This window comes from Triturus cristatus, chromosome 3_1, assembly GCF_964204655.1.
Source record: "Triturus cristatus chromosome 3_1, aTriCri1.1, whole genome shotgun sequence".
Lineage (NCBI taxonomy): Eukaryota > Metazoa > Chordata > Amphibia > Caudata > Salamandridae > Triturus > Triturus cristatus.
In genome coordinates, this window is record NC_140583.1 from 392,433,972 (window position 1) to 392,460,139 (window position 26,168).

The 26,168-nt window shown below is 43.0% G+C and overlaps 1 protein-coding gene across 2 annotated transcripts in view; it reads left to right on the top strand.

Annotated features, from left to right (window-relative positions):
• The window catches only part of MYO5C (myosin VC), a 1,024,918-nt gene that overhangs the window by 628,423 nt on the left and 370,327 nt on the right, over nt 1-26,168 (top strand). For both annotated transcript variants that reach the window (XM_085644174.1, XM_085644175.1), the window contains exon 26: nt 13,120-13,213. In XM_085644174.1, the coding sequence (XP_085500300.1) occupies nt 13,120-13,213 (94 nt within the window). The remainder of the gene's footprint in view (nt 1-13,119; nt 13,214-26,168) is intronic.

Sequence of the window (26,168 nt, forward strand, 5' to 3'; positions counted from 1 at the left end):
CGCCATCCTTTATTCTAGCCTTCACAACACATACATAGTCCTCAAGATACTTTGGTGGGATTCTGCGTTTCAGTAGCCTACCACTCCTCTCAACTCGTTCATTCAACACGGTCTCATTAACGTTACCACTCAATGCCACACTCAGCGACTTTTCATCTAACACTTCGTCACCACTCATTAACATGAAACTACTACACCCCAAACCTTCATCATTACATCCAGCTTCCCTTCTCACCGTACCCGCCCTACCTCTTCTTTCATATAAAGCCACCCTTCTCAAATTCCACCTTTCTCCATTTTCGAAGACCACAACCAACCCATGCACACTCCTCACCTTGAATTGACCCCAAAACTCTGTAAATCCACTCCCAATACGTCCTGGCTTAACACTTCACCCAATAACCTTCCACTATCCTATTCCCCTTCCCCTTCCACTTATTCACCTTGTCCTCCTCAGCCTTTGCCTGAGCAGAAATTACTTTCATCGACGCAGGCAGCATTTTTGTATTAGCTTTGCTCACTCTCATCACACAAAAGGGTATTTTCTTCGTCACTCCATTTTCTGTGGTGCGATAAACCCAAACCATGTCATCTACCATGTTCTTAATATTTTTACTACTCTCTACCGCCATTTGAAACACCCCCTTTGCCATACGGTTGGCCCTCTCAACAATACCATTCACTTGTGGGTTATAGAACGAGGTACGTGAGTGCACAAACACCACAAAATGTCAAATAATTAGTCATTTCCACTGAAGTTAACTGTGTACCATTATCTTCAATAAATTACAGCAAATACCCTTCTTCTCTAAAAATCTCCTCCAACACCCTGATGGTGTTTCTTGTCGTAACTTCATACATACATTTCACAATAAGTCACTTGAAGTAAACATCAACCATCACCATACCAAACTTCAATGCTGTGGCCACGTCCCCAATGATCCTAAAAAATCCATACAAACAGTATGCCAGGGTAGACCTGGGTCCACAACTTCACCCTTGATTGATTGATTCCCTATTCTTAATCTTTTCTCACCATCCTTGCAGTCCACACACCTCTCAACCCAATCCGGGACTTGTTGGTCAGGCCACCAAAAAGGTTCTTGTATTCTCCTCTTTGTGAGTGACTGCCCCAAATGACCTTCACATGCCAATTTGAACTATTCAAATCTTCACTCCTGTGGAGGAACGAACTTGTCTACTTTGACTATTGACTTTTCCCTACAGACAGACCACTCATTCAAACTCTTCACAAAAGGTCTCACTGCAACTAGCACCATACTCTCGCACCTGCCACCCTTCACTATCATATCCAGAACCTGTTTTAAAACTCCATCACCAGTTATACATTCATACCACCGTACCTTATCAATAGCCCCACAACTTCCTTGTCATAGGATTCCACCTTCAAAATGTCTACATCTTTCCAAGGTAATGGCGATCTGGACAACCCATCTGCTTGTGCATTTCTCTAACCTGGAATGTATTCAATTTTGGTCTGATATTCTTGCAAGCGAGCTGCCAACCTGGCCAACCTCGCAGATCCCTCCCCGCTTCTCCTGGGGACAGAATCTTCACTAGTGGCTTGTGGTCTGTACATGGCACAAAAAAACCCCACACAAACGCATCCTGAAGCACTCTGCTGCCCATGCAGCAGCCAAAGCCTCCCCCTCTATAATTGAATAATTCCTTTACAATGCAGTTAAAGAACGGGAAGCAAAAGCTACCATCCTCTCACCTGCCTTATGGACTTGCGCTAACACAGCCCAACTCCTATCGCACTGGCATCTACTGTCAAAATGGATGTAAATTTTGTGTCAAACGGTGTGAATACATTCGCAGAACATATTTCATTTTTTATATTTTCAGAAACCTCTTTTTGATCCACAGCCTACACATGCTTACACACCATTTTCCGAACAACTTCTTGATTTATTCAGTTTTTTATGAAAAATGTGGAACAAACTTCGCATAGTACTCGATGAGTCCAAGAGTGGCCGCCCTCCATATAGTCTCCAAGAGATGCCTCTTGGGCTTGATACCCAAGACTTTTCTACTTCTTCCACACAAAATTTGCATTTTTTCCTTTTGAGTGTCAAACCTGCATCAGCCATTTTATCTAATACTTCTTTCAAAACCATATTATGTTTCTCCTTTTTGTCCCTGAACACCAACACATCATCCTGAAAATATACCATTTTTTCCAACCCTTTCAAAATTGTACCCATCATCCTTTGAAATACACTGCCCGCTGACGCAAGGCCAAAGGGCATCCTTGTGAATTGGAACACACCCTCAGTGGTCATAAATGTCATGAGGTCCTTGGAATCTCAGTGCAGCTTAATCTGATGGTATGCACTATGAAAATCTAGCTTATAAAAAACGTTCCTCCTTTTAACAATAGCACCAGCTCATTAATGTTCGAAAGTGGATAATTATCCACAATTATATTTCAGTTTAAGGTAGCAGGTCCACACAGAAACCGAAACTACCATCAGATTTGCCCGAGAAATCAAACTAGATGTTTCTATAAGTTCTATTATCCCCTGGTCAACCATCTCCTCCAACATACTTTTCACTTCTTGCCTTGCAATAATAGGGACCTTCTGCACTTTATGCTGCATAGGCACAGCATTCGGCCTCACCACTATTTTATGCACATAACCCTTGAGTTCACCTATGTTTTCTGAAAATACTCCACTTGCCCCCTCCACTAAGTTTTCCACAGTAACCTCATCCACCACCATGACCTGATTGGGTGCTCCTGGATTGATGACTATATGCAGATCATACTGATGTAGCCACCCAAAAATTGGCAGTCCACTCCATGCCACATACACCTTACCCTTCACACATCTTTATTGAAAACGTTATCTCAGTTGACATGTAGCCTGTTATGTCTGTCTTCTCCCCTTGATACCCACCAGGGTTTATATCTTTTGGGAGTAACTATACGTTTGGCCAGTGTCGCATAAAAATATCTTTAGGTACAATTGTGCAGAATGATCCAGAATCCACCATCAACTGAACACTTTCTCCTTGTATTACAAACAACGCACTGGGACTAGTCCTCCTTACAGGTATATCCCATCTATACATAAATTCCTATCAGTTATTTTCTCGGTACCCTCCACAGCTTCCTGCTCAGCTGCCACCTTGAACTTGCTGCTTACTGTACACACCCTAGCAAAATGGCCATTGCGTCCACATTGTCTACACTCCCTACCTATTGCAAACGATTCTGCTGTGTGAAAACTACACTCACATCTAGTACGCATCATTTCAAGATGTTTGGTGACATCAGTCGACCTCAAAGTGCTTCCAATATACTTATTATTTAGTACTCCTTTTTTTCATGGATTAACGCTTCCTTTCTCGGTGCTAAGTACCACTATCTCCTCCTGCTGGATACACAGGACACCTGCGTTGTTTTCCATTTTTCTCATGCACAAATTCGACTGTTTTACCACCTTAGCTATTTCAATGGTGTTGCATAATGTGGGATTTTTCGCTGCCCACAGCTTCTCTTTCATTTTTTATTCCAGCACTGGACAATCAACGGATCCCTGATCATCTTATCCCTCATTGCTCCAAATTGTACTTATATTAATCCCACACAATCTACAGAGTTTTCCAATCTCAAGATTGGCGATGAGGATAGGATTAATAAAAGTATCTATTAAGCGCACAAGGTACACTGCAGTTGGTGGTCTCTCTCCAGCCAGCAGACAACTGACTGGGGAGAAATTCACCTCTGTCATAAAATAGCATCACCCCAGAACTCCAGTGATGCCACATTCTATATTTAAGGTACATACTTACACGCTATGCTAATCCCCTCTGTACAACACTGCCCCTCTGTACTTGGCACTGATTTTGCCTCCTGTGACGCTAGAGGTCACAAATGTTTTGCCATTTTTTAGCAAGGGGCAAGCCAGGGGTTGAAATTGCAACCCCTGGGTACACCTAAATGATGTTCAGGTTGTTTTAGAATTGAGGAAATTTAAATCAAAAGCTCTGAAAAATTGCATGCTGCTTCTAATATCTCCAGTGTATTTAGGTAATACTTGGAAAGCTGTTGTAAAGCTTGATGAGTTTTTCTTTCCCTGCTTACGTAAGCATTTGGCCTACCACATATAATTAAGCTGAATATAGTGACAGTGTATCGAAATCAGGGTTACAAATCGGTTGTTTTTTAACAAGAGCGCCCTTCAATATTAGAAAATATCCTTCGATACTTAGTTTACATTTGAAATGACAAGTGGATAACTGTAATATGCAATGCAAGTGTTAATACTGTGTGTTTGCTTTCTACCCCTGGTTCTAGATAGTTACTATCATTGATGTCAGCATAACATAAAACAAATATTTGGTGCTAATATACTTCCATTGAAGTTTATAAAAACATTTATAGCAAACACTGGTAACTCAGTGTAGATTAATCAGTGCAATAGAGTTCACAATCCTAAAGATGGCGCTTGGTGAAATCAAACAAGTGCAATTGAGTGTATAGTCTTAATGGATGACACCAACAAGTGCGAGTCTATAATTCTTGGAATGTACTTCTCTGATTCCAAGATGCCGTTCCTCAGCTACATGTAAGAACAAATCATAGGTTCCAACTACAAGTTCTAGCCTCAGCAACTATGGATATGATTCTATGCTGTGGACCATAAGAACATATACCCCATGCTTTCAAGAAGGTTGTCACCATTGACAAGTGTTGTTAGTCCTGTTGACTCATGGGACACCTAGGGCCTGATTTAGATCTTGGTGAATGAGTTACTCCACCACAACAGTGACGAATATCCCGTCCGCTGAAATATAAGTCTTATTATATCCTATGGGATTTACATTTAGGCGGATGAGATGTCCATCACCGTTGTGATGGAGTACCCCGCCACCGCGATCTAAATGAGGCCCGTAGTCTTTCTTGAGCTACTGGGCCATATAGTTGCTTGTTACACATGATCAGCCTGCAAGAGTGCGCACATCCTGCACCTCATCATAACAATGACAAATGATTTTACCTTGCCAGTTCCACCTTTAAAATCTAGTTTTTGCTTTAGAGACAAGACTACCTCACTAATATGTATATTGCAGATGTCTCTAATCACTGGGAAGCACTATGCTTGCATAGCAATAGGGCGATGGCTCAGTATAGTATTCCAACCTACTTGGTGCAGCTTATTTCTAGTAGCACAGTGAGCACAGGACCAAAGTCTTGCCGAAACCATTTTTGGGTTGCTTGTGTTACTATTAGAGCAGGGCCAAGACTGATTTGCATACAGATGGGTTCAAAATGAGGTGCCATGGTGGACAAAAGAATGATGGGCTGAAATGCTAGCCTTAGCGATTGCCAGTGGTTAGATAAATTGCAAGCAAGCATTCCTCCCATCACCTTTTGCATGTTTCAAGCCATCCCAACCCCTCAAATGGCAAGGAGATGCCCAGACGTGGGTCTTGTGTTCACTGCGCCACTGGAACCAAGTTACAACCGACTGAGGATCCTCTCTCTGAGCGAAACTGGTCTTGTGTTTCGTGTATTATGGTACAGGGAGGACCTGGCCTGGCAGTCGAACTAGACTCTTCCAATTGGAGATGGATCAAGCCTGATTTGCATATGGCTGGTTCCAAACTGAGATGGCACAGTGGGCAAAAGAACAATGGGTTAGAATGTTACCTTGAGCGATTGCCAGCGATTAGAGTACTTTCAAGCATTCCTCTCATCATTGTTTGTGTGTTTGGGGTCCCAATAACTTGCCTGAGGGAGTGAGCTGTGGTTCGTGTATTTGGTTAGAGGTTTAGTAAAGTGATGGTTGTCATCTTATGATACATTTTGAGTGCTAACATAAAAATAAAGAAAAAAAGCAGAAAACAGGATACAAGTTGAATTCTGAATGTAAGTTTGGAAGGATATGATGAGTTGTCTTATATTTTACAATCACAGATCATTGAAACATCTAAAGCCAAATATCTTCTCCATAGCTCAGTTTTAAGGTGTTTTTCTGAATCAGAGGTACTTAGATGTGCATTCAGGTAGGGATCCATGGAACACTATGAATTTCTGCCACTTAAAGGGGGCTGTTGTGATCTTACTTGAAGGTATTGCCTAGCAACTGGGGATTCTATGTTTAATATTTCATTTAGAATTGAGAGAATGTATAGATCACTAGGAGAGTACTGAGCAGTGACGCTGGACATGTTACTGCGAATTCCTGACAATAAACCAGTACTTACCCTAACTTGCTTATGTGTATTGGTACTTAACAATATGGCCTCATCTTTTGAGCCTTGGACGAGCTCCTCGGCACTTAGAATCTTCATCCTCGGAGCCTCCCTTTGGAACTTCTCGTCGTGGTGAATGTTCCTCCTTATGCGTCTCCTCGCATTGCACGTCCTCACGCAAGCGTCAAGGTCAAAAGACGTGACCTTACGCAGCATGTGCGTGCCGCCATTTTGTTTCAATTAATCTTTATTGGCATCCTGACAGTTTACACAAAGTACTTTATTAAGTTTTACTGCAACCGGATAAACGATTGTGCTCTTCCTTTCTGCGGTGATTCTTCATCCAATTACAATTGGATTCAAGGTACATGGACTACTTTCATTAGGTTTACTGCAACTGGATAAAACGGCTGATCTTCTCTCCTGCGGTGACAATTACGATTAGATTCAAGGTATTTTTCTACAGGGGAAGCGACTTCAACACATTTTATTGTGCTGAGTACTATTACTGTACTACAGTATTGTACTACATCGGCATTGACGTATACTACATTTCATAGTGTTGAGTACTAGCACTGCACCATAAGTTATGTTATTATACTAATCTTACTCCATTGTGCTTCTTATTCAGGGTACTATTTTTACATTGTTCATACCCAGAAAGGGACCATCTCACAGGGATAGCCAGGACGGGTTCCCCAGCGGTCTACAGCGCCGGGACGCCCCGTTGCTTGGGCAGCTGTGCGCTTTACACGTCTACAACATTTACATTTACATTTCCATTTACATTGTAACTTATTGTATAATTCAAGTTATACCTACTCCTTTAACATGGCAACTCAAAGTTTTTAAATATGTACTCCACACTCCTTTTGGCCATATGGTGCGGAACCTACACTTAAATTGAGTGAGTGGAAAGACTATTTTTTAAATTGTATTGCAGCTATTGATGAGTCAGAAGAAAATGAATACTGCACAAAAGAAACGCATCTTATTACATTCCTTAGGACCTTATTGTTTAACTATTTACAATCAAATGCCTAAGCCACCTATTGTAGGACATGCTAATGTTTTTCTTGCAGCTTTAAATGATCTTGATAGCTATTTCGCACCTAAAGTGTGTATTGGCATAATTCAATACAGATTCTTTCAACGTAAACAGCTTGATGGGTAAACTGTTGACCAATATGTAGCTGAGTTAAGGAAACTAGCCCTGGATTGTAAGTTTGGGAATCTTTTAGATGATTGCATACGAGATCAGCTTGTCATGCACACAAACAATCAAACTGTTCAAGTTTGTTTGTGGGTGAATGGTGACTCTCCCCTGGTTGACATTATCAGTATTGCACGCAAAGGAGAAATGTCAGGCAAATGTGCTAAAGAATTAACTGACAAAAGTAAAAGTTAGAGTGTTGTTGCTAAGGTCAATAACAAAGTTGTTCAAAAGCAGTGCAAACCTCAAACCAGAACAACTATCGTGAGTAAATTCAGATTTTACAGGTGTAATAGTAGGGACCATTTAGCTCACAGCAAATATTCTCATTCTTTAAAACAGAAATGTACTAATTGTGGTATTATGGGCCATTATGCCAAAGTGTGCAGAAGGAAAAGAGTTGGGGTTAAATGTGTATTGGAGGCAGACTTTCCGGAGAATGATTATGATAGAGAGTTTGATGAGAGTAATTTCGACAATATTTTAAATCTCTCTGACAAATTAATTCTTAACATTGATGTCAACGCTACTATGAACAAACCTGGATGTTTGCTTAGCATTGATGGTGTTGAGATAAAAGAAATCACAGATTCTTGCTCACTATATACTATCATCCACGAAGAATTGTGGAACAGTAAGTTCATACATAAAGTGGGCGATACCTTACTTGAACCAGATATACATCCTCATGGATATTCTGGTGAAAAAATTGAAATGCTGCGGTACAGGTGGTTTACCTTTAGATTCAAAGGAACAAGTATTCGTGCTAAGTTATACATTGCAAAGAAAGGTCCACCAGTATTAGGTTGGGTCGATCAAGGCAAGCTACACATTGTGCTGGCTCATAATAGTGAGGACCAAGTTAAAGTGGTGGATGAGGGAACATTTATAGCTAACAGTATGTCGACTATATTTCCTGAAGTTTTCAGCAAGGTTTTGAGCAAGCTGAAAAATTTCGAGCATAGCATAGTTTTAAAAGGCAGTGCAACTCCTAAAATTCATAAATGTAGGAACATTCCTATTATACTCAGGGTTGAAGTGACCAACGAATTGAACAAATTGGTTGCAGAGGATGTCATTGAAACCATCGATGGTTCAGAGTGGATTTCTCCCTTAGTTGTCACACGACAAAGCAATGGTAAAATTTGTTTGTGTGTTGATTTACGCCATCTTAATGAAAATATTGTAATTGACCGTTTTCCCTTACCCAAAATCAATGAAATGGTGAGTAGCTTAAAGAATGCAAAAGTTTTCTCGACAATCGATTTGTCATCGGCGTATCACCAAATTTCATTAACACCTGATTCTAAACAACTTACAGCCTTCATCACACGTTTTGGTTGTTTTCAGTTTAAAAGAATACCATTCCGACTAGCATCCACCGCCGCAGTCTTTCAGAGATTGATGTTTAAACTGTTTAACAAAACTGTTGGCACCAGATTTTTTCAAGATGATATCCTTGTTTATGGGGAAAACAAAACAAGTCATGATTGTACACTTAAAAATATAATGGGTATTTTAAGAGATAATGGCTTTACTGTTGAATTGTCCAAGTGCAATTTCACTGAAGAGAAAGTTTCATACCTGGGACATGAAATTAGCGTTGATGGGGTTAAACTAAAGGCTACCTTGGTTAATGCCATTAAAGAGGCGCCTACTCCCAGCAACAAGGATGAGTTAAGATCCTTTTTAGGACTTGTGGAATATTGCTCAAAAAGTATTCCCCATTTCGCTACCAGATGCTTCAATATGCGACAATTGTTAAAAAATAGAGTTAAATTTGAATGGTCCAAAACCTGTCAATAAGAATTCCTTTTCCTCACTAAACCATTGATAAAGTTCATGCCTTAGAAGGTTTCAATCCGAATCTGAATAGTTATATTATCACTGATGCAAGTGGAAAAGGATTAGGAGCTGTACTATCCCAAAAGGATACTACTGGTAAAGAGGTAATTATTTTGTTTGCATCAAGAGCTTTGACACCTACTGAAGCAAGGTATCCTGCAATTGAAAGAGAGGCTTTAGCCTGCGCTTGGGCCCTCAATCATTTAAAGCCTTTGTGTGGGGAAAACCTGTCACTATATTTTGCTATCACAAACCTCTTGTTAAACTGCTAACAGAAGGCACTGTGAATGCTTCTGCTAGGATTGATAGGTTGTCTATTATTCACAAAGTGGTGTATCTACCGGGTAAGGACAACATTTTGGCAGACTGCTTATCAAGATTGCCGCTCAAGTTAGAAGATTGTGAAGATGATGTTTGTGACAATTTTCAAGTGGCATTTGTGCATGATGATGTGGGTTGTGCTGTAAGCAAAGAGGAATGGTTGCTTGAGTGTGGAAGAGACGATGTACTTAAACAAGTTATTGAATGTATTCAAAATAATTGGGCAAATATGTCCAAATGTAATGAGAATTTGAGACCCTTTCGGAGGTCAGATCACAATTGAGTATCGAGAATGACACTGTTCTTAGAGGCAAGAGAATTGTACCGCCAACTGGGTTGCGCAAAATAATTATCCAGTTGTGTCATGATGGTCATTTTGGAATTGTAAGGACCAAAAATGTTGTAAGAGATTTGTTTTGGTGGCCTGCAGTCGATGCAGATGTGGAGAGATATGTAAGGAAATGTAGGAACTATTCCATGGCAGATAAAACATTACAAACCTTATGGCCCCCCATGTTGGAATGTGTACCTCCTCAATGTCCTTGGGATTCTATTGCCATTGATTTGTTTGGACCTGTTGGGAATGAGCAAAAGTATGTTATTGTTTTACTCAATCTTTTTTCAAAGTGTCCAATCGTAGAAGTTGTGGATGCAATTAACACTGCTGTGATTTTGGAATATCTTAATAAGACCTTTGTATCTGAAGGGTTACAGAGGACCATTTTGAGTGGCAATGGTGTTCAGTTTATGTCTAATGCTGCTAAGGACTATTTTACAAAAGTTGGCATTATTCATAAGACTACTTCACTATACAATCCCAGCGGAAATGGTGCTGTGGAAAGATTTAATCGTGTGATTAAAGGTGTTATTCAGTCTGCATGTAATTCCAGGTTTGATTGGATGACGCAGTTGTACAAGGCTGTTTGGGCGTACAGAGTGACTAAGAATGGTTGCACTGGTCTCTCACCATTTGTAATGATGAGAGGACGGAAACCTCGATCGAAGTATAACCCTGTTTGGTTATATAATTCTACTTTGTCATTGGTCTCCCTCTTCAGTTCACAATAAGTTGATGGAACACCATGCTGAGGTCAAGGCTTATTGTGATGTAGAACGGGGAGCCAAACCTGCCAGTGTTGACATTGCCGATTGGGTGAAAGTCAATTTTTTGAGCTAGAGGAAGTGGTGGAAGTCCTGAATAATGCTGTTTGAGTCAGGAGTGGTAAAGTGTAGAATTTGCATTGTGTTGCTTTAACTTCCAAATTATTTTGAAGTGGTAAGTCTACACAGCAAAACATTCCTGGTGATTTTCATTGGTTGGATATTGATCTCTCAGGTGAAAGTGGATGCAAGGATGGAGTTAATGTGCAAACTGATTGTGAAGAGATTGTGGAGAGCACGGTGAATGTTGAAGGTGCAAGACAGAGTGTAGCAGCTCGGCCTTGTAGTGATGTGAATCAGTCGGATGGAAGTCCCGAGATAACGACACTTGAGCAAGTTATCCCTTTTGAGGATTGTGATGAGTGTGTTGTGGAAAGGACGAGGAAACCTTCAATATGGTTAGAGGATTATGTACTTGATGGAGTCAAGGCTCGGAAACCTCAATAGTTCTGAAGAGATTTTATTCATTGTATTGTCTATTTGTTATGTTAACCGTCTTTCTTTCAGCTTTAGTAGGATAGTTCCTTATGTATTAGTTTATTTTATTATAAAAACGGGGATGTGTTGTATTCTTAATTGAAGGTATTGCCTAGCAACTGGGGATTCTATGTTGGAATATTTCATTTAGAATTGAGAGAATGTATATGTCACTAGGAGAGTACTGAGCAGTGAAGCTGGACATGTTACTGCGAGCTCCAGACAATAAACCAGTACTTACACTAACATGCTTCTATTTGTACTTGACCGGGCCTTCATAGATTACATTCTAGAAAGGTGGATTAAAGTTCCTCTTTGGGATGCAATTTAGATTAGTATTTTTACAGGCTTAGGCGCATCCCGGCTGCCTAACGTTTGAGTCTTGTATGCCTGTCTGTCTTTAAGTTCTTTGGAAAGCCTCTATCGATCACACATCAGTCAGTAGTCTGGTTGCTCCATCAAAATACATACTGTAATTGGGTTGATAAGATGATAGGTGTGCAGAAGATGGAGAATGTTCTGAAGCATGAAGAGTCGCATATTGCCAAACTTAACCACAGCATGGGTTTGAGGGGCAAATGAAACATTTGTGTTAGAGAGGACGTCAGATCTTAATCTTCTCAGAGGAAGCAGAACAGGGACGAAGCTAGAGGCCAATTACATGGAAGAGAGGCTGTCTCTAGCAACCACAGGGTAGGATTTCAGTTTTGTTCTGTTTAGATAAAGGACGTTTACATTGTGGGAATGTTTCATGTTCTCCACAACTGTTGAATGTGTAGTCGAGAGAGACCAGATGCAAGTACAGGATAGGGAATTTTTCTACCATCCTTAGTGGATTGCTTGTAGAAGAATAAAGAGGCATCTTTTGTTTTGTTGTCTTTGTGTGCACTTTGTTACAGTTACTAAATTTCAATGCTACTTGTCCTAAGCGGATGCTGTGTGGCAAACAGAAAGTGTCCAGTGATGCTCAGTTTTGCTTTTCCACGTATATTACTTCCGTTCAATGCTAGATTCAACTTCTATAAAGGCGATGCTTTGCATGTTATTGTGCTCGGTACACAGTAGTAAAAGACAAATGAAAAACAAAATATCACATGCTAACAGATCTAGTCAAGTGCAAATCCAGTGTAAAAAAAAGTGAGGCGACAGTGTAGCACACCCATATACCACGTGCAGGCACTGTAAGAGAAGCATGCATTGGCACAATGCAAAATAGACAAATGTTCGCATTATCTTTCTCATTGTTGGGGATCTCTCCCATTTATGCGCTAACAAACTTAGTACATGCAGTGATGGTTCAAATTGCTGCACTGTGTGTGCTTCTCTTGCAGGGGACCTCGAATACCCCACAGGAATGTGAGGCTTTCATGGGTGCCTTTTGAGGACGAGGTGGCGGATGCTGGAGAAGGCAAAGACAGAAAAGTTGATAGATGATTTTTTTTCTGGTGGGATTGGCTCATGAATATATAAAATACACTTAAGAAGATGTATTCTTTCCTCTTTCATAAATGGGAAGTATTGAGATGGAGCACCCTATTTTTATTATTGCAGGATAAAAAATAAACTGTCTTCGTTTTATTTATACGTTTACTTGTTTCTTTTCAATCAAATACTGCTGTCCTTATACAGCCAGAAGTGCGTGTGATAAAAGTTTCATAAATTCTAATTTTTCGTTGCACTTGAAGAGATTTAATTTGCATTAATCTTATTATGTATTTCTTCTGTGACCTTGTCCCGTTATCATACAACTTCGGAAACCTCATAGCTAAGATACCAGATCGAGGATGTAAGGCGAATATTTTGTAGAGCTTTAATAACTAATATTATTGAGGAGTGCATATAAAGCATAACCACCTGTGAAATCTTTTTAACAGACAATCCCTGAATTTGCAAAAGAAATTGAACGCCTTCAAACCGAGAAAGCGGAAGCAGAAAGGCTGGTCCAATCACAAAAGCGTGAAATGAGAGGTAACGAAATGTGCTAAAATTAAAACACACTGGTATTCAACTCATTGGTGCCCAGAAGGTGGATATGTGATGCTTAGCCCTAGAGAATCTTTCTTTACAAGCAATCTTAGACTGTTGTTATGCACCTTGTTGAAGCAGAAGCAATTGATCTGCTTTATATAAGTACTTTAAAACCTCACGTACTGTATCTTTCAGCTGTGGTGTATGTGCATTTTAGCATCCTCAAACTTGTACCGAAGGTCTATTAAAAACGTTTTTGTAAAAAAAACACCAGAAAAGAAATAAAACAGTAATGTGGGCGTATGCGACTAGAATGCAGAGGAATATCTAATTGTAAATAATACAGTAAGAAACACAAGGTATAATTATTGGCCAATAAAGAATTTGATACGTTTCAGTGTATCAAGTCATTTTAGCTGCCTTAAATCTGCCATAAAGTCAAATATTTTATAGGACCTGCAAAAAGAAGACACTCCCGTCTGCCTAGATGTTCGATGAAAAGAGAAATGTCTTTGAGTTTTTAAATTTCTGCATTGTGCGAAATAACGTGTGCGCTGATTGATAAAGCAGTCGCCATTTTCAGCAGTTACCAAAAAGGTGTAACCAACCCTAAGCAGCTTGTTGAATTTGGTCTGAGAGATTAGCAGAGTGTTGGTTAAGCTGTCTAGTTGCAACCTTTTTTAATTTTTAGGTCTCGACTAGGCAGCACTTGCGCTGTCTCGTTGAGACATGCAGTATACACTATAGCTTGGAAGCTTCATGGAAGCTCCACCCACTCTCCGCCCATCATTTTCATTAGCTTGTGTCTTAAATGCTGCCTTCTGAATGGTTGTAGGCTTGTTAGTCCCTCCTTATGATGGACATGTATTCATTTGTGTCCTTCCACGGCTATTGGCCCCTTTACTGCACAGACTACTTTTTCTCCCCCCACCGTGTAAATGCTTGTTCATTCACCCGTTCGTGCCAAGTGTAACATTAAGCCCTCACTCGCCATGAGACTTGCCCACCCCTGCTGTGTAAATGCTTCTTCATTCACCCGTTCGTGCCAAGTGTAACATTAAGCCCTCACTCGCCATGAGACTTGCGGTATTGGCAATAATGCCTGCTTCTACGACCACCTCCCGCGAGAAGTGCAGGGGGGCTGCTCAGCTTCCTCTCCGCCTGTGGGAAGCAGTTTAATGGCATTGACGCAGGCGGCGCGGGCTGGTTTTAAGAAGAGAGCAGCAGCTAGACGGAACTTCAAACGCCTCCGTCCCTTCGTCTTTGAGGCCCCAGGACAGGGCGCCCTGCTCCACAAGCTTCGCCTTCAAGAGGAAGGATAAAAAAGGCACAATAAAAAAAATCGGCATGTCCGCTTCTTGTTTTACCGAGATTGTTCTAGAAAAAAAGAGCTGGTTTGCAGAAGTAGCACCCACCGCCTCCCTCGGCGCTTTGGAATTGGATCAGGACCGAAGGAAGCTACCTGCCAGAACAATTAACCGAGACAGACTCAAGCAGTAATGCCGAGATGGGACTGTGCCTGCCTTTTACATACGAAAAAAAAAACCTCTCTCGGCCCTGTGCTAAGTGTGCCCCATGTCTCCTGCGACTTCGGAGTTTCTTTTTTATTACACTTTCATTGTGTTATTATTGTCGGTTCTAACTGCAGGTCAGCAGAGGCTCTGCGCCTCAGGTGAGCGCCTGGAAGCTCTATTCCTTGCACCTCTCCGCTAGTGCTGATCCTGTTCCGACTTCTCTGGGTGCACACATTTCATTTGTTGACTGAATTATTGTCTGTGTGATAGAACCAAAGCACTTTGGGAGGTCTCAGCCTTAAATCGCCTGCAATGTTTCTAGTGTGGCAATGCTCTCCTTCTTTCGCTCCTTTCCCTTAACCACCTCCCTTTCTTGCCCTGTCTTCCCTCAATTCAGTCTCCTCCCCTCGCTACCTTGCCCCTTCCACTTTCCCGCCGTCTTCAATGTTGCCTTTATGTTCGCCCTGTATTGTAAATCTGCAGAATGTGGGACTCAACACAAACTTTAATTACAAAAGGAACACTGGTGCGGAATTGGCTTCGGTTCCTCAAAGGGCGTCACCAGAAATTGCTTCATTCATCTCGTGGTGGTGTGGTCATGATTGCAAATTTAAGTATGATTTGTTGCACGTATACATTAACGGTTTATGTCAATATTAATCTTGTCTTGTACTAAGCTCTTTGGCATGTGGTGAAATAGTGTGCAGTGCAGCTTCCCAACATCCAATCCGAAGGTCACACGCAAACATTAGGAGGCAATCAGCTCCTGAGTTAAGTTATAATGTATACGAAGGAGTGGCGCAAATCCGCAGCGCAGAGTTTCCTGTGGAAGGCGCAGATGTCTTTGTTTCCCACCTTTTTCAGATTTTTTGGACCCGTTTAGTTTAGTTTAGTTTCGTTTTTACATTTATAATGCGCGACAGCTACCCAAAAAGGGGTTCCCGGATCAGAAGCAGTTCAAGGCGTGATAGACAGAAAGCATTCTATTTATCGAACAGCCAGGTTTTTAGCGACTAGCGGAACTTGATATAGCTTGTCTCATTACGGAGAGCAGTGGGAAGAGAATTTCAAAGTGAGGGGCCTAGGTGTGAGAAGGATTTGCCGCCCATCCGGGCTAATTTGAGTTCTGTTTATTAGACATTTCAAATTGAAATTGTAGAAAGTACCCACTTAGTATGCCAAAGTATCAGAAAGAAAGCAGGAATGGATGGGGCCAGCTGCCAAAGCAATGGAGCTGCACATGCAAGTATTATCACGCACTGGCAACACTGCAGGCACTGACTGAGATACTCATTCATTTTAGTACTGGCTCATCTGAGGTCCCTGCAAGGAGTTGCCAAAATCACCTAGACCCAGTACGCTTTAGCAGAGACCACTTGATTTATGTGGTAAGGGAGGACCAAGTTTTGTAGGAAGGTTGACCAAGTTATACAACAAGAACCATCAAATTATGTGGCAGGATTACTTCACTATTTTGTCATAACACACACTAACACTATCAGCTCAATAATACCAGTTTGACACCTGAATAAAGGAGTATGGAATTGAAAGGTGACCAAGTAACCCCTGTAAAGGATCTATCAGCCACTGCCCACACAACAAGTGGCATCCATTTTTTAAAAACTTTTCTAGCACTTAAGTTAGAATTTTTTTTGTTGAAATCCGCAATTATGCAGCAAGCGATGGATTACGTATTAGGCATGAGTAATTCATAATTATGTGGAAAATGCAGTTGTGGCAGAAAATTATAAATCTAGTGGCTTTGATTACGACTGAACTCATTAAATACTTCTGTGCTGTCGGTGTACACGCTTCCAAAGTGGACCCCAGTAATGGTGCCAATTCCCTGGCATCAATTAGCCAGGCAGCAACAATTAGTGCGGACATTGCAGCCTGTTGACACGAGCTGTGTAAAAGAGTGACCACACGCAAGTAAAGAGGAAACAGTGTTTGACGTGTTTTATGTTTTTTAAGATGCCGGACAGCACTGCAGTGCTGAAAGAAGAAAAGCATTCAGTCTTTTGTAAAGAGTGCACCCTGTACTGATGTGTGCAATGTAGCTAATAATCAACCGTAGAGAGTGGGAAAAAAGTTCAGTGGGGATGTAAATCACAAACATATAGCCAGTTTCTTGCAGACTCCTGTCAGGTCAGTTTTCCTCCAAAGCCACCACGGATGTTTACAGTAAGGGGAAAATGAATGTGAATATATTAGATTGTGGAGTTGCCAGTTGCTTTGGCAGCTTCACTTCTGCAGGTTAGCAACATCTGCACCATCATATAATTAGAGCGCGAGGCCCTTCGGTCTCCCTTACCTCGCAGTCTGTCTTTCCAGGTAAGCTTCTCACCTGACGGTTTAAAGGCAATCGCTTTTCAGCCCCCGCTAGCAAAATTGTAAAACTCCCCCCATCAACCCACCCGCACTTGTTTTCACAGGGAGTCTACACAAACCAGGCAACCTGTGGGCTCAGTGTGATTGTTTGACTGCCACCTGCTGGGGACAGACTCCCTGTCTGGGCCTGTTTGTGTACATAGCCTGTGCCAGCTCTCATCACCCGCCGATCACTCTGCGTTAGCACTGTTCAAATAGCAGGAATGAGTTTGCCACGTTCTCCGAAGATGGCTAATTTACCATGGAACATAAGAAACTGAGAAACACGCTTTTGTCATTTAATGTGCCAGTGACACACCACTGAATGCAAAAGAAAGCTTTTAATAAGCACCGGCTAAAACCGAGAAAACGAGCGGAGGGTTTCACCGAGTGAACTTCACTGCAAATGCAAACATTTTACATGGTGGCGCGTGCCTTTCATTATTTCTGGGGCTGGCCAAAATCAATTTTTAAACTTGTTTTTTTAAAGAACCACAAATTGACGCACTTTAACAATGGCGCCGTGTCCACTGTCAGCAGCTTCTAAATACTGTTAAGGTCCTAAAGGCATTTGAGAATGGGGAAGAATGCTTTTTTGTAGGCGTGTTTTTTATATAAATATAGTGCTTCTAGAGTTCACAACTTGGGCAGTAAACCATATATTCACCTTGTTTTATGTCTCTATTCCCTTAATGTACATTATCTATAGCCTCCGCCGCTTCAAATGTGGTATTTTATTATTGTATTTATATACTACCCTTAGAAGGCATTGACGCAGTTTAAACGTGCTGCTTCAGTGCATTGCGTGCGAGTTCCAAATAGTGTTTCACATTCAGGGCATTGTGTAAGACTAAATGAGAACAGTGGATATAACACCCAGGATAATGTGCTGAATGGATAAATACTTTTAAAGTCCTAAAGGCAAGACCGATTGCATTGCAAATGCTTTTTTTATAGAAATTGGGTGAGTAGTGCTTTGTGCACTAAGGGACAGAGCCTTAAATGGAATCTGGTGTAGTGGTAACAACAGTATCGACCTAATGACGCGGAATATGTCTCAATTTGCAAATATCCCTTCTTTGGCTGATTATTCAACAGTGTGTACCTTGGTAATAGGACAGCAACAAGAGTCAGATTTGGTTAGTGCATGGAGGAGTGGCTTGAGCCCAAGCAATATGGCTGCTTGAGCAGTCTGCTCCCACCCGCCCTGCAGCTGTAAAGGATCAGATGTGGATTTGCAAACCCATCCGTCCTCCTAAGAGCAACCAGGTACCGGCGGTGGGCTTTGAGTTCCATTTTCAGCCCATAATTTGCACTATCCGAGCAGATTGCACAGGCAGGTTTTCTCTGTGCGAGAGAAATAAGATGGTGGCTACCTGCTGCTGGCATGTCTCGGAGAAGCCCACACCAGGTATCTCCAGCAAACAAGCATTTGCAATGCAATAGGTCTCGCCTTTGCATAAATTTGAGCTATTGGCATTTTGAATGACAATGTCTTTTATTTATGTGTTTTGAAAACCTGCAAGCGGTGCGTAAACATGCACTTTGTACTTGTAGTCGTTGCTTACGAGAAGCAAGGCTGGCAGTAACTGGGGTAGTGGGCTTATGAAAAGAAACAATAATGGATTTAAATTGGAGGTTCTTTCTCAGTGGCTGGTGCATTACCCAAATAGTGCAGTTTTGAGTGCAGTATTCAAGAGATTTAGAATGTTTCTCAATTGGGTGCTGTGATGAAGGTCTGGAATGGCTCTGTCTTTACACTACCTCTATGATTTTCTGTTCATAGGATAATGGTGAGTGAATGTCTGTCCGAATGTTACAACAATTCCTGCATATGACTGAAGGGTTGATACCAGTTTGTTCCCTATGGGACCGCAACTAGAGCAGTTCACACGTGGATAGGCAAAAGAGGAGTGATTAGGTAAGAGGGGCCCATAAGTAACATCAGAGGCAGTAGGAAACTGATGAGTAGGAGGTGTTTGCACTTCTTATTGTTCCAGACTGGGCGAACAGTGATGGTCATCCAGTGGATGTATGGATTTGTAGTCATTCCATCATGAGATGGGCTGGAAAACAAGCTGGCATCAGAGGATTTGTGGGGCGTATCTAGTTGTGGTTAAAAGAAGTGAAGATGTCATGAAGGTGAGTTTGCCCCAGCTGTTGCCCATGTTGTGGGAGTAGTTGGGTAAAACAGTCAGGCCAGGCTTGTTGGTCTTACTACTTGTAAAAAAATTACTTAATGCAGATTTTGTGCCTGGGGCTACCAAAGATGATGAAATGAGACAGCGTGGAGGTTGCCATACACATAGCAGGAGGAAGTTGCTCTCAAGAAGGCCATAGAAGGGGCCAAGAAAGCATCAGCTGTTGATGGAATGAGACAAGATTCACTTGGGAAATGAGGGGTTTTTGCGGGATGCTAAGTTGAAGGGTTGTGGAATACCTGATGGTTAAATACGACAAGCAGCATTGTTCTGTCACGATGAAGGACATGAGTCCTTTTTGAGGAAGAAAGAATATTTGTCTGTATTGATGGAAGCGGCTGATAGTTTGCTTGAGGAGAACCAGCAGGGGATAGAAAGAAACACCTATAATGTTATTTGTGCGGCAGCAGAGTGGGGATCGTTCATGTTCAGGATTATAGTTTAAATGAAAGGTGAATGTTGAATAGTTATATTAGGTATGTTTTTAAAATGGTTGCAATGCCAGCTGTAGTCCAGGGGAGGGAGCAGGCTGAAAACAACATAAAAGTGGACTTATGAAACAATAGTGGAGTGAGTGCCAACAATGATCGATTTCACGTTTAAAGTAGGCTCATTTTTGAAGGTATAAATTAATTATTGAGTTGAAGTTCAAAAGAGATAGTCACCCCTTCTTATTAAAGAGACTTGTATACAACAAAACAGTGTTTCTGGTGTCCTCTCCCCAGCTTCCCGTTGGGAGACATAAGTCATCATCTTCCAGATGTGAAATAAAATATTTGCTCATAGTTACACAATTTGTGGTGGTGAAGACGCGATTTATCCAGGTTTTCTAATTTCACTTTGTACAAATCATTCGGCAAATGGGTATCTATTTACCTTCCCTTATATTAAGCCTCTGTTTTAACCTTTGTGCACTTTTCTGCATTTCTTGTATAGGGTGAGCTTGACCCTGAAGGTGTTGGAGGGCTTTACATGGGCACCCATTACATTACACAAGATAACCATTACTTATAGGGATGGGGAGATGAAGTGTTTTGCCCAGAATCACTGGATTGCTGAGCAGACGCTGAGACTCGAACCTGGTTCACGAGGTCCAAACCCTACGGCTCTGGACCGAACATCACATCCGTGGTAGAGAGGGGGTTGGGGGGGGGGGGCAAAGGAGGCAGGCAGAAGCCGGATGAATGCTCATCTCGTTATAGAATCGAGCTTTCCAACAGGACCTCGAGCTGAGCCGGAGCCAGGCTTCGTGCTCGAGCTCTGCACGGGGCGTGCTGTAACTGGTCCCTGCGAGTGTGCTAGGTGCGGGATACGACTGCATTAACGCTGTCACCTGGGCCAGGAATTTCAAAACACCTGGCCAGTCGATTAAACAGCGTTTTGATATAATCTCGTCTGGTACAGCTCCACTCACGCCTGATAGATAAAAGGCCCCAGTCTCTGTTAAAAACACGCAGACTACCAAAATCTGTTTTCTAAAGAAAACAAGAAAACAGATTACTTCAAAGTCCTCAGACAAAAGAGCCGACTCGACACAGACAACACACGTGCACTGCCCCCACGGGACCCTGCGCTGCTCACGTGTGTGAGGGGACTGAGCTACGAGTGCCAATTCCACTACAGGGACTGACTTAACCAAGGAAGAAATCGCCCTTTCACCGCAGAGTTGCCATAATATACACCGTGCGCGGCCCGGCAGACGGACATTTCCCCTGCTCAATTCCCGAGTAGCTCACACAGTTTGTTTTTTCCTTTTATTTCGGAAATGTTATTTTTAATGGCATAAACGGGACAACAAATCCCAGAATGCGAAGAAAAAAGAAAATGGATGGGTTACTGATGCAGGATTTTGACAACTGTAGCTATTGTGGGTTGGATACATGTCCTACCCGACAGAGGACTGAACTATTTAAAGAAAGGCACATTTATTTTCCACAACAAGTACTGAGCATCAAAAAGTGACTACCAGAGGAACCGAGCAAGCCCTGCCCATGCACTGACAACCTCGAGAACTAAGTAACCCCCACACACAAGGTGTACTGCCCAACATATGGAACGGCCTCTCAAAGTTAACATCTGTACCCCTCACCAAAGAGGCTGACCTGCCCCAGACACTGTAGTACCTACTACTAGGACTGACCCACCTTATGAAGAACGTATTTAGTTTTCGCGAATACAATTAAACCTGGTGTATTGCCTGCCAGGCTGACTTACCAACCGCACGACAGATGTGTGCCCTGCCCATCTGAGGGGCTTAGGTTTGAGGGAGTTCTCTTCCTCGTGATGGACATATGTTCTTACACTTGAGGGAGTGAGACACGGGTCTTAGCAAAGCCAGGAATGGCGCATGTACTTTTCGCCATATAGATTGTGCCAGCCTAGACACAATGTGCAGAGGGTTTACGAAAAAGGAGGAGGCATATTCTCCTAACCAGGACCGCAGGATTGCTTTAACTTTCCGTACCCTAACACACACAACAAGTGCAATGCACATCAGAGGACCCGAGCTACCATCAGTGGCGTAACGAAAGTTGAGGGGGCCCTCCTGCCACGTACACGGAGCGGCTCCCACTCCGGATCTAATCCGAGCTCTTGGGCCAGAGTATTCTGCTGTGGGGGCCCCCCTGCAGCTCGGGCCTCCCTCACCGCGGGCGGTGCGGGGCCCTGTGTTACGCCCCTGGCTACCATCTAAACTGCACACCAAAGGAGCTGAAACATCTAAATCACAACTTGGACGAAGACACCTCTCCGAGCCACACAATACAATTTCCATCCCTGGGACAGCACTTTCGCAGCACAGGCAGGGAGTGCACTGCCCATCAGCGGGACTCTCCCACCAAACTGGACTGGGAGCGTTATATTGCACATGAGAGGGCTTTAACTACATACACTGAGACTGCCTTTCAGCGTGCTCGACCCACTCCCTAATACAGGGGCGGCCCTACTCTAGCTTGGGCAAACAAAAGTGTTCTGTCCACCAGGAGCACATTGTTATCCTACAATGACGCGTGTTGTGCCCTGTGTGGTCACTGAGCTCCTACAGGCATTGTAGTGTGGACTTAACTATCCCAGAGTGGACACTTTACTTTTCCTCAGGGGTACGGAGCTATTCTGAATGGCCTCACAAACGTATTTCCAGCTTTATACGGTCCTACACTGTCTGGGCCTGAAATCACTGTGAAATGTATGTCATAGACAAATTAACACGACACCGTTAAAGGAGCCCTACTTTCCACAGCTGCTTTTGTCTATGCACGACCAAAAGTAACATCTAACAGATGTGACCGCTAAATGCACAACTTTTCTGAAGGGCTTCCTGTTCTGCATTTGACCCGACTGGCCCTCGATTAATTAGTCTGATGAACGCACCAACAGTCATTTTGGATATCCAATTACCACAGCATCATCCTTCCCGTGACACTCTCCTCAGGGCAATGCATCCGTGTGCTCTAGATGTACTGCTTCTGCTCGGTACGGCTTGGCCTGGACGCCCACGCCGAGTAGCTTTCTTTTTAACCCTAACTGCAGCAAGAATGAAATTTGAACCCCGCTGCACTTTCCTTGTATTATTCTGCAAAAAGGCGCTGACTCACCCAGAGACGATTCATGATTTGACACAGTGTGAAAGATACATGTACTGTACACACACATGGGGCGTGCCGAAGAACACCCACTGGATCGGAACACATTAAATCTAAGCTGCCACTGCAGCCAGCTCGCAGGGTAAAAGCCGCCGCTGTCCTCGAGACGTACACTGGTACTGCTGCGCTTCCCTCACAAAACCTGCACAGTGTCGTGCAGGTTGGCACGGCACCGCCCTCAGACCCGCACTTCCAGAAGGCGTGTACTACGTCTAAGACAAGTAACTGTCCCCCGCTTCCACTTTCGTCCATCGTGAAAGCTTTCTTTTATTTATGGGGCCATGTGTTTGAAACACCTGGCCCCATAAAGATAAGAAAGCTTTTGCTACGCACTGAAGGCAGACGAGCCAGTCCAAGTGGGACGGCTCAAAAAGCCAAAAGAGAACGTCACAAACAGCTCTTTCCCAATGGCTGGCCACCGTTTAGCATAAATGGTGACGCCAGCCAATGGGAAGGAGGGGCGGGGCTTAAAGCCCTTTACAGAAAAATACCCCAAAACATTAAATCTCGCCAGCGAGACTGCGCATGTGTGCAGCCCATGATAGCCGAGACCTAAAAAGGAGGTGTAAGGCATTAGCCCCCAACATCACATGGTGACCACCCTAGGGGCCCCTGGGGATCACCAATGCCAACCAGCCTAGATTGGAGAGTGAGTGCGTTTTCAACCACATCGACCAGCGTACATCTAACCTTCAATACCGAGTGCCCGATGACAGTCTGCCACAGATACTCGTGTGCACCTCCTCCAGCACAGCAGACTCCTAACTTCCCAAACAGAGGCCAGCACCTCAATAGCCCTGAGTGTTCATTGCAACCAAAATACAGGCAACATAGGCAAGTAACATATCTGATTTAAGGGGCTTCATGAAGACACTATCTGATAACAAAATGACGACTGCTCCCGGCCACCACAGCTAGGCCTATAGAAGGAGTGCCTGCCACATCTCAACATTAAGACTCTTGTGTACACCTCCCTTCTGCTACTAACTCTAGTATCTCCCAAGCAGACACCAGAATGAGCTCCACACGAGGAGCCCCTTGCGTACAATCACAGCCCATAATCCAGTAGAATCAAGGGGCTACATGGAGGCGCAGTCCCTATAGCACAAAATGAATGCCAAGTAGATACCAGCACATCAAGGATTGGTGTGTTAGAGGACTCCGCATCCTCCGAAAAGAAAAGACTGTAGACTGTATACAGCTATTAATTGGATCAAATCACCGTCTAAAGAGTTATCCGAATTGGAGAATCATAACCACAGAAGCAATCTGCAGATTATTGTGCTTCCGTAACGATTTTATAGCATCAATAGCATTGCAACTAAAAGCACAGACTGTACCCCAGCTGATTCCAGGGTCGAAATGGAAGCAAGACACCTGTACACAAAATGGCAGCCACTCTCAGAGCTGCAGCCCACGAAATAAGACACAAAGACACGGCCAGGCAGACCTAAAGAAGAAAGGAGTTAGAAAGCCTCCTATAGCACTGCACTCTGCCATGAGGCCTGGTACATAGCGTTACACACAAATCCTAAGCCATGCATTCCCCCATTCCTCGGCGTAATCTGCTTTTACCCTTAATTCTAGGAGGAATGAGCACTGACTGACCGGAGTGTCCACAGTCAGATCAGACAGCCAACTATACCATCACAACCAGCATGGTACGAGCTGATCACCACTTCGGGTGGCCTTGGAATCTCCGGAGTCCCCCCGGTACTGTGTTAAATTATACTAACCTTACCAGGTTCAACTCCGGGAGTATCAAATAGGTCAGCTATCAGTGCCAATATATACGGTAATAGCATTGAAGAAGTACTCACAGTGGCACATCTGCCCTCCTCTGCACCTCATCACATCAGACCACCAAGCTTGAGGTTCTAGAACTTCAGACCTTACGAAACACTCTAATATCTACCTAAGCAGTGTCTATCCTGGCACCCAAGCCCAGACCCACTTGCTATATAGTGGATCACAGGGGCAAGGAATCCATAGACGGCAGAGACCCCAAAGACAATACGCCAACCTTAAAAAGTGTGATGATGGAACCCCCTTTCCCAGACATTTTAGTCAAACCTAATTCAGACCCGGTGGCTAGCCTAGAAATTATACTGCCTCACCTTGTAGCCCTACATGACCAGCCCAAGAAACACAAGCAAACACAGATGCCATGCTGCACAATCTCTAAGCATTACAGAAGGACTTCCAAAGTATGGCAGGTAGACTAATGGAAGCAGAATTAAGGATTGGTGTTCTAGAGGACTCCTCATCATCCTAAAAGAAAAGACTTGACGTAGCTACCAATAGGATCAAATCAACGTCTAAAGAGTCATCTAAATTGGAGGATTGCAACCCCAGAGGCAAACTGTAGATTTGTGAGCTCCCAGAAAAAGTTGAAGAGGACACAAACTGCTGTGTTGAGTCCCTGGAGGCCTGGATAGACCGCACCCTTGGAATAACATTTGACAAGCACTTCGAGATAGATAGGGCGCATGGAGGATCAATGAGCAAACCTCACGCTGGTCCTCCAAACTCTTCTTTGGCTCCCAAAGTTATGATCTTCAGGCCTTGATGACGGTGCCACTCTGAAGCCATAATTACACACATTAAAAAGCCCAGCACATACTTTGGAATGGCTACAGGATCAACTATGCACAAGACTACTCAAAAGAGATGGCTGCCATTAGGAAGGGCTTCCTGGCCCTCTGCCAATCTGTCAAAGACCACAAAATCCAATTTGGCTTTGCTAGCCCTTCTAAGTTCAGAATTGTGTTCCGGAGAAAGACATTGTTCTTTTCAGATCTGGCTGAACTACAAAGGCTCCTAGAAGTGTATGTGCCTGAACCCTAAACTAACATAGGTTAAGCTCCCCATGCCTTGATGAACAGATCACAATTCCTCTGAACTGTATCTGGGAATTTGGACTGTCAATGCTCCTTTCTTGCTTGTACTTCGTGTACCAAACAAAGACTCCCACGTTTCTCAGGAACTCCTGTCATAGGCATCCAGATCTGAGGCGTCATCATCACACATGGCCGAATCCCTGTTTGCAATGTTTCTCGTCCTTAAACTATGTTACACAGATGCAACCCATAAGCTTGCTTCTAAAGGCCTATAGACATGTTGAAGATGGCTATAGACATGATGACTATGACCATCATAACACATATATTTGGCCTGTTTCTATCTTATGCCTTATAGTCACATCTCACATAATTGATATTCAACTGTT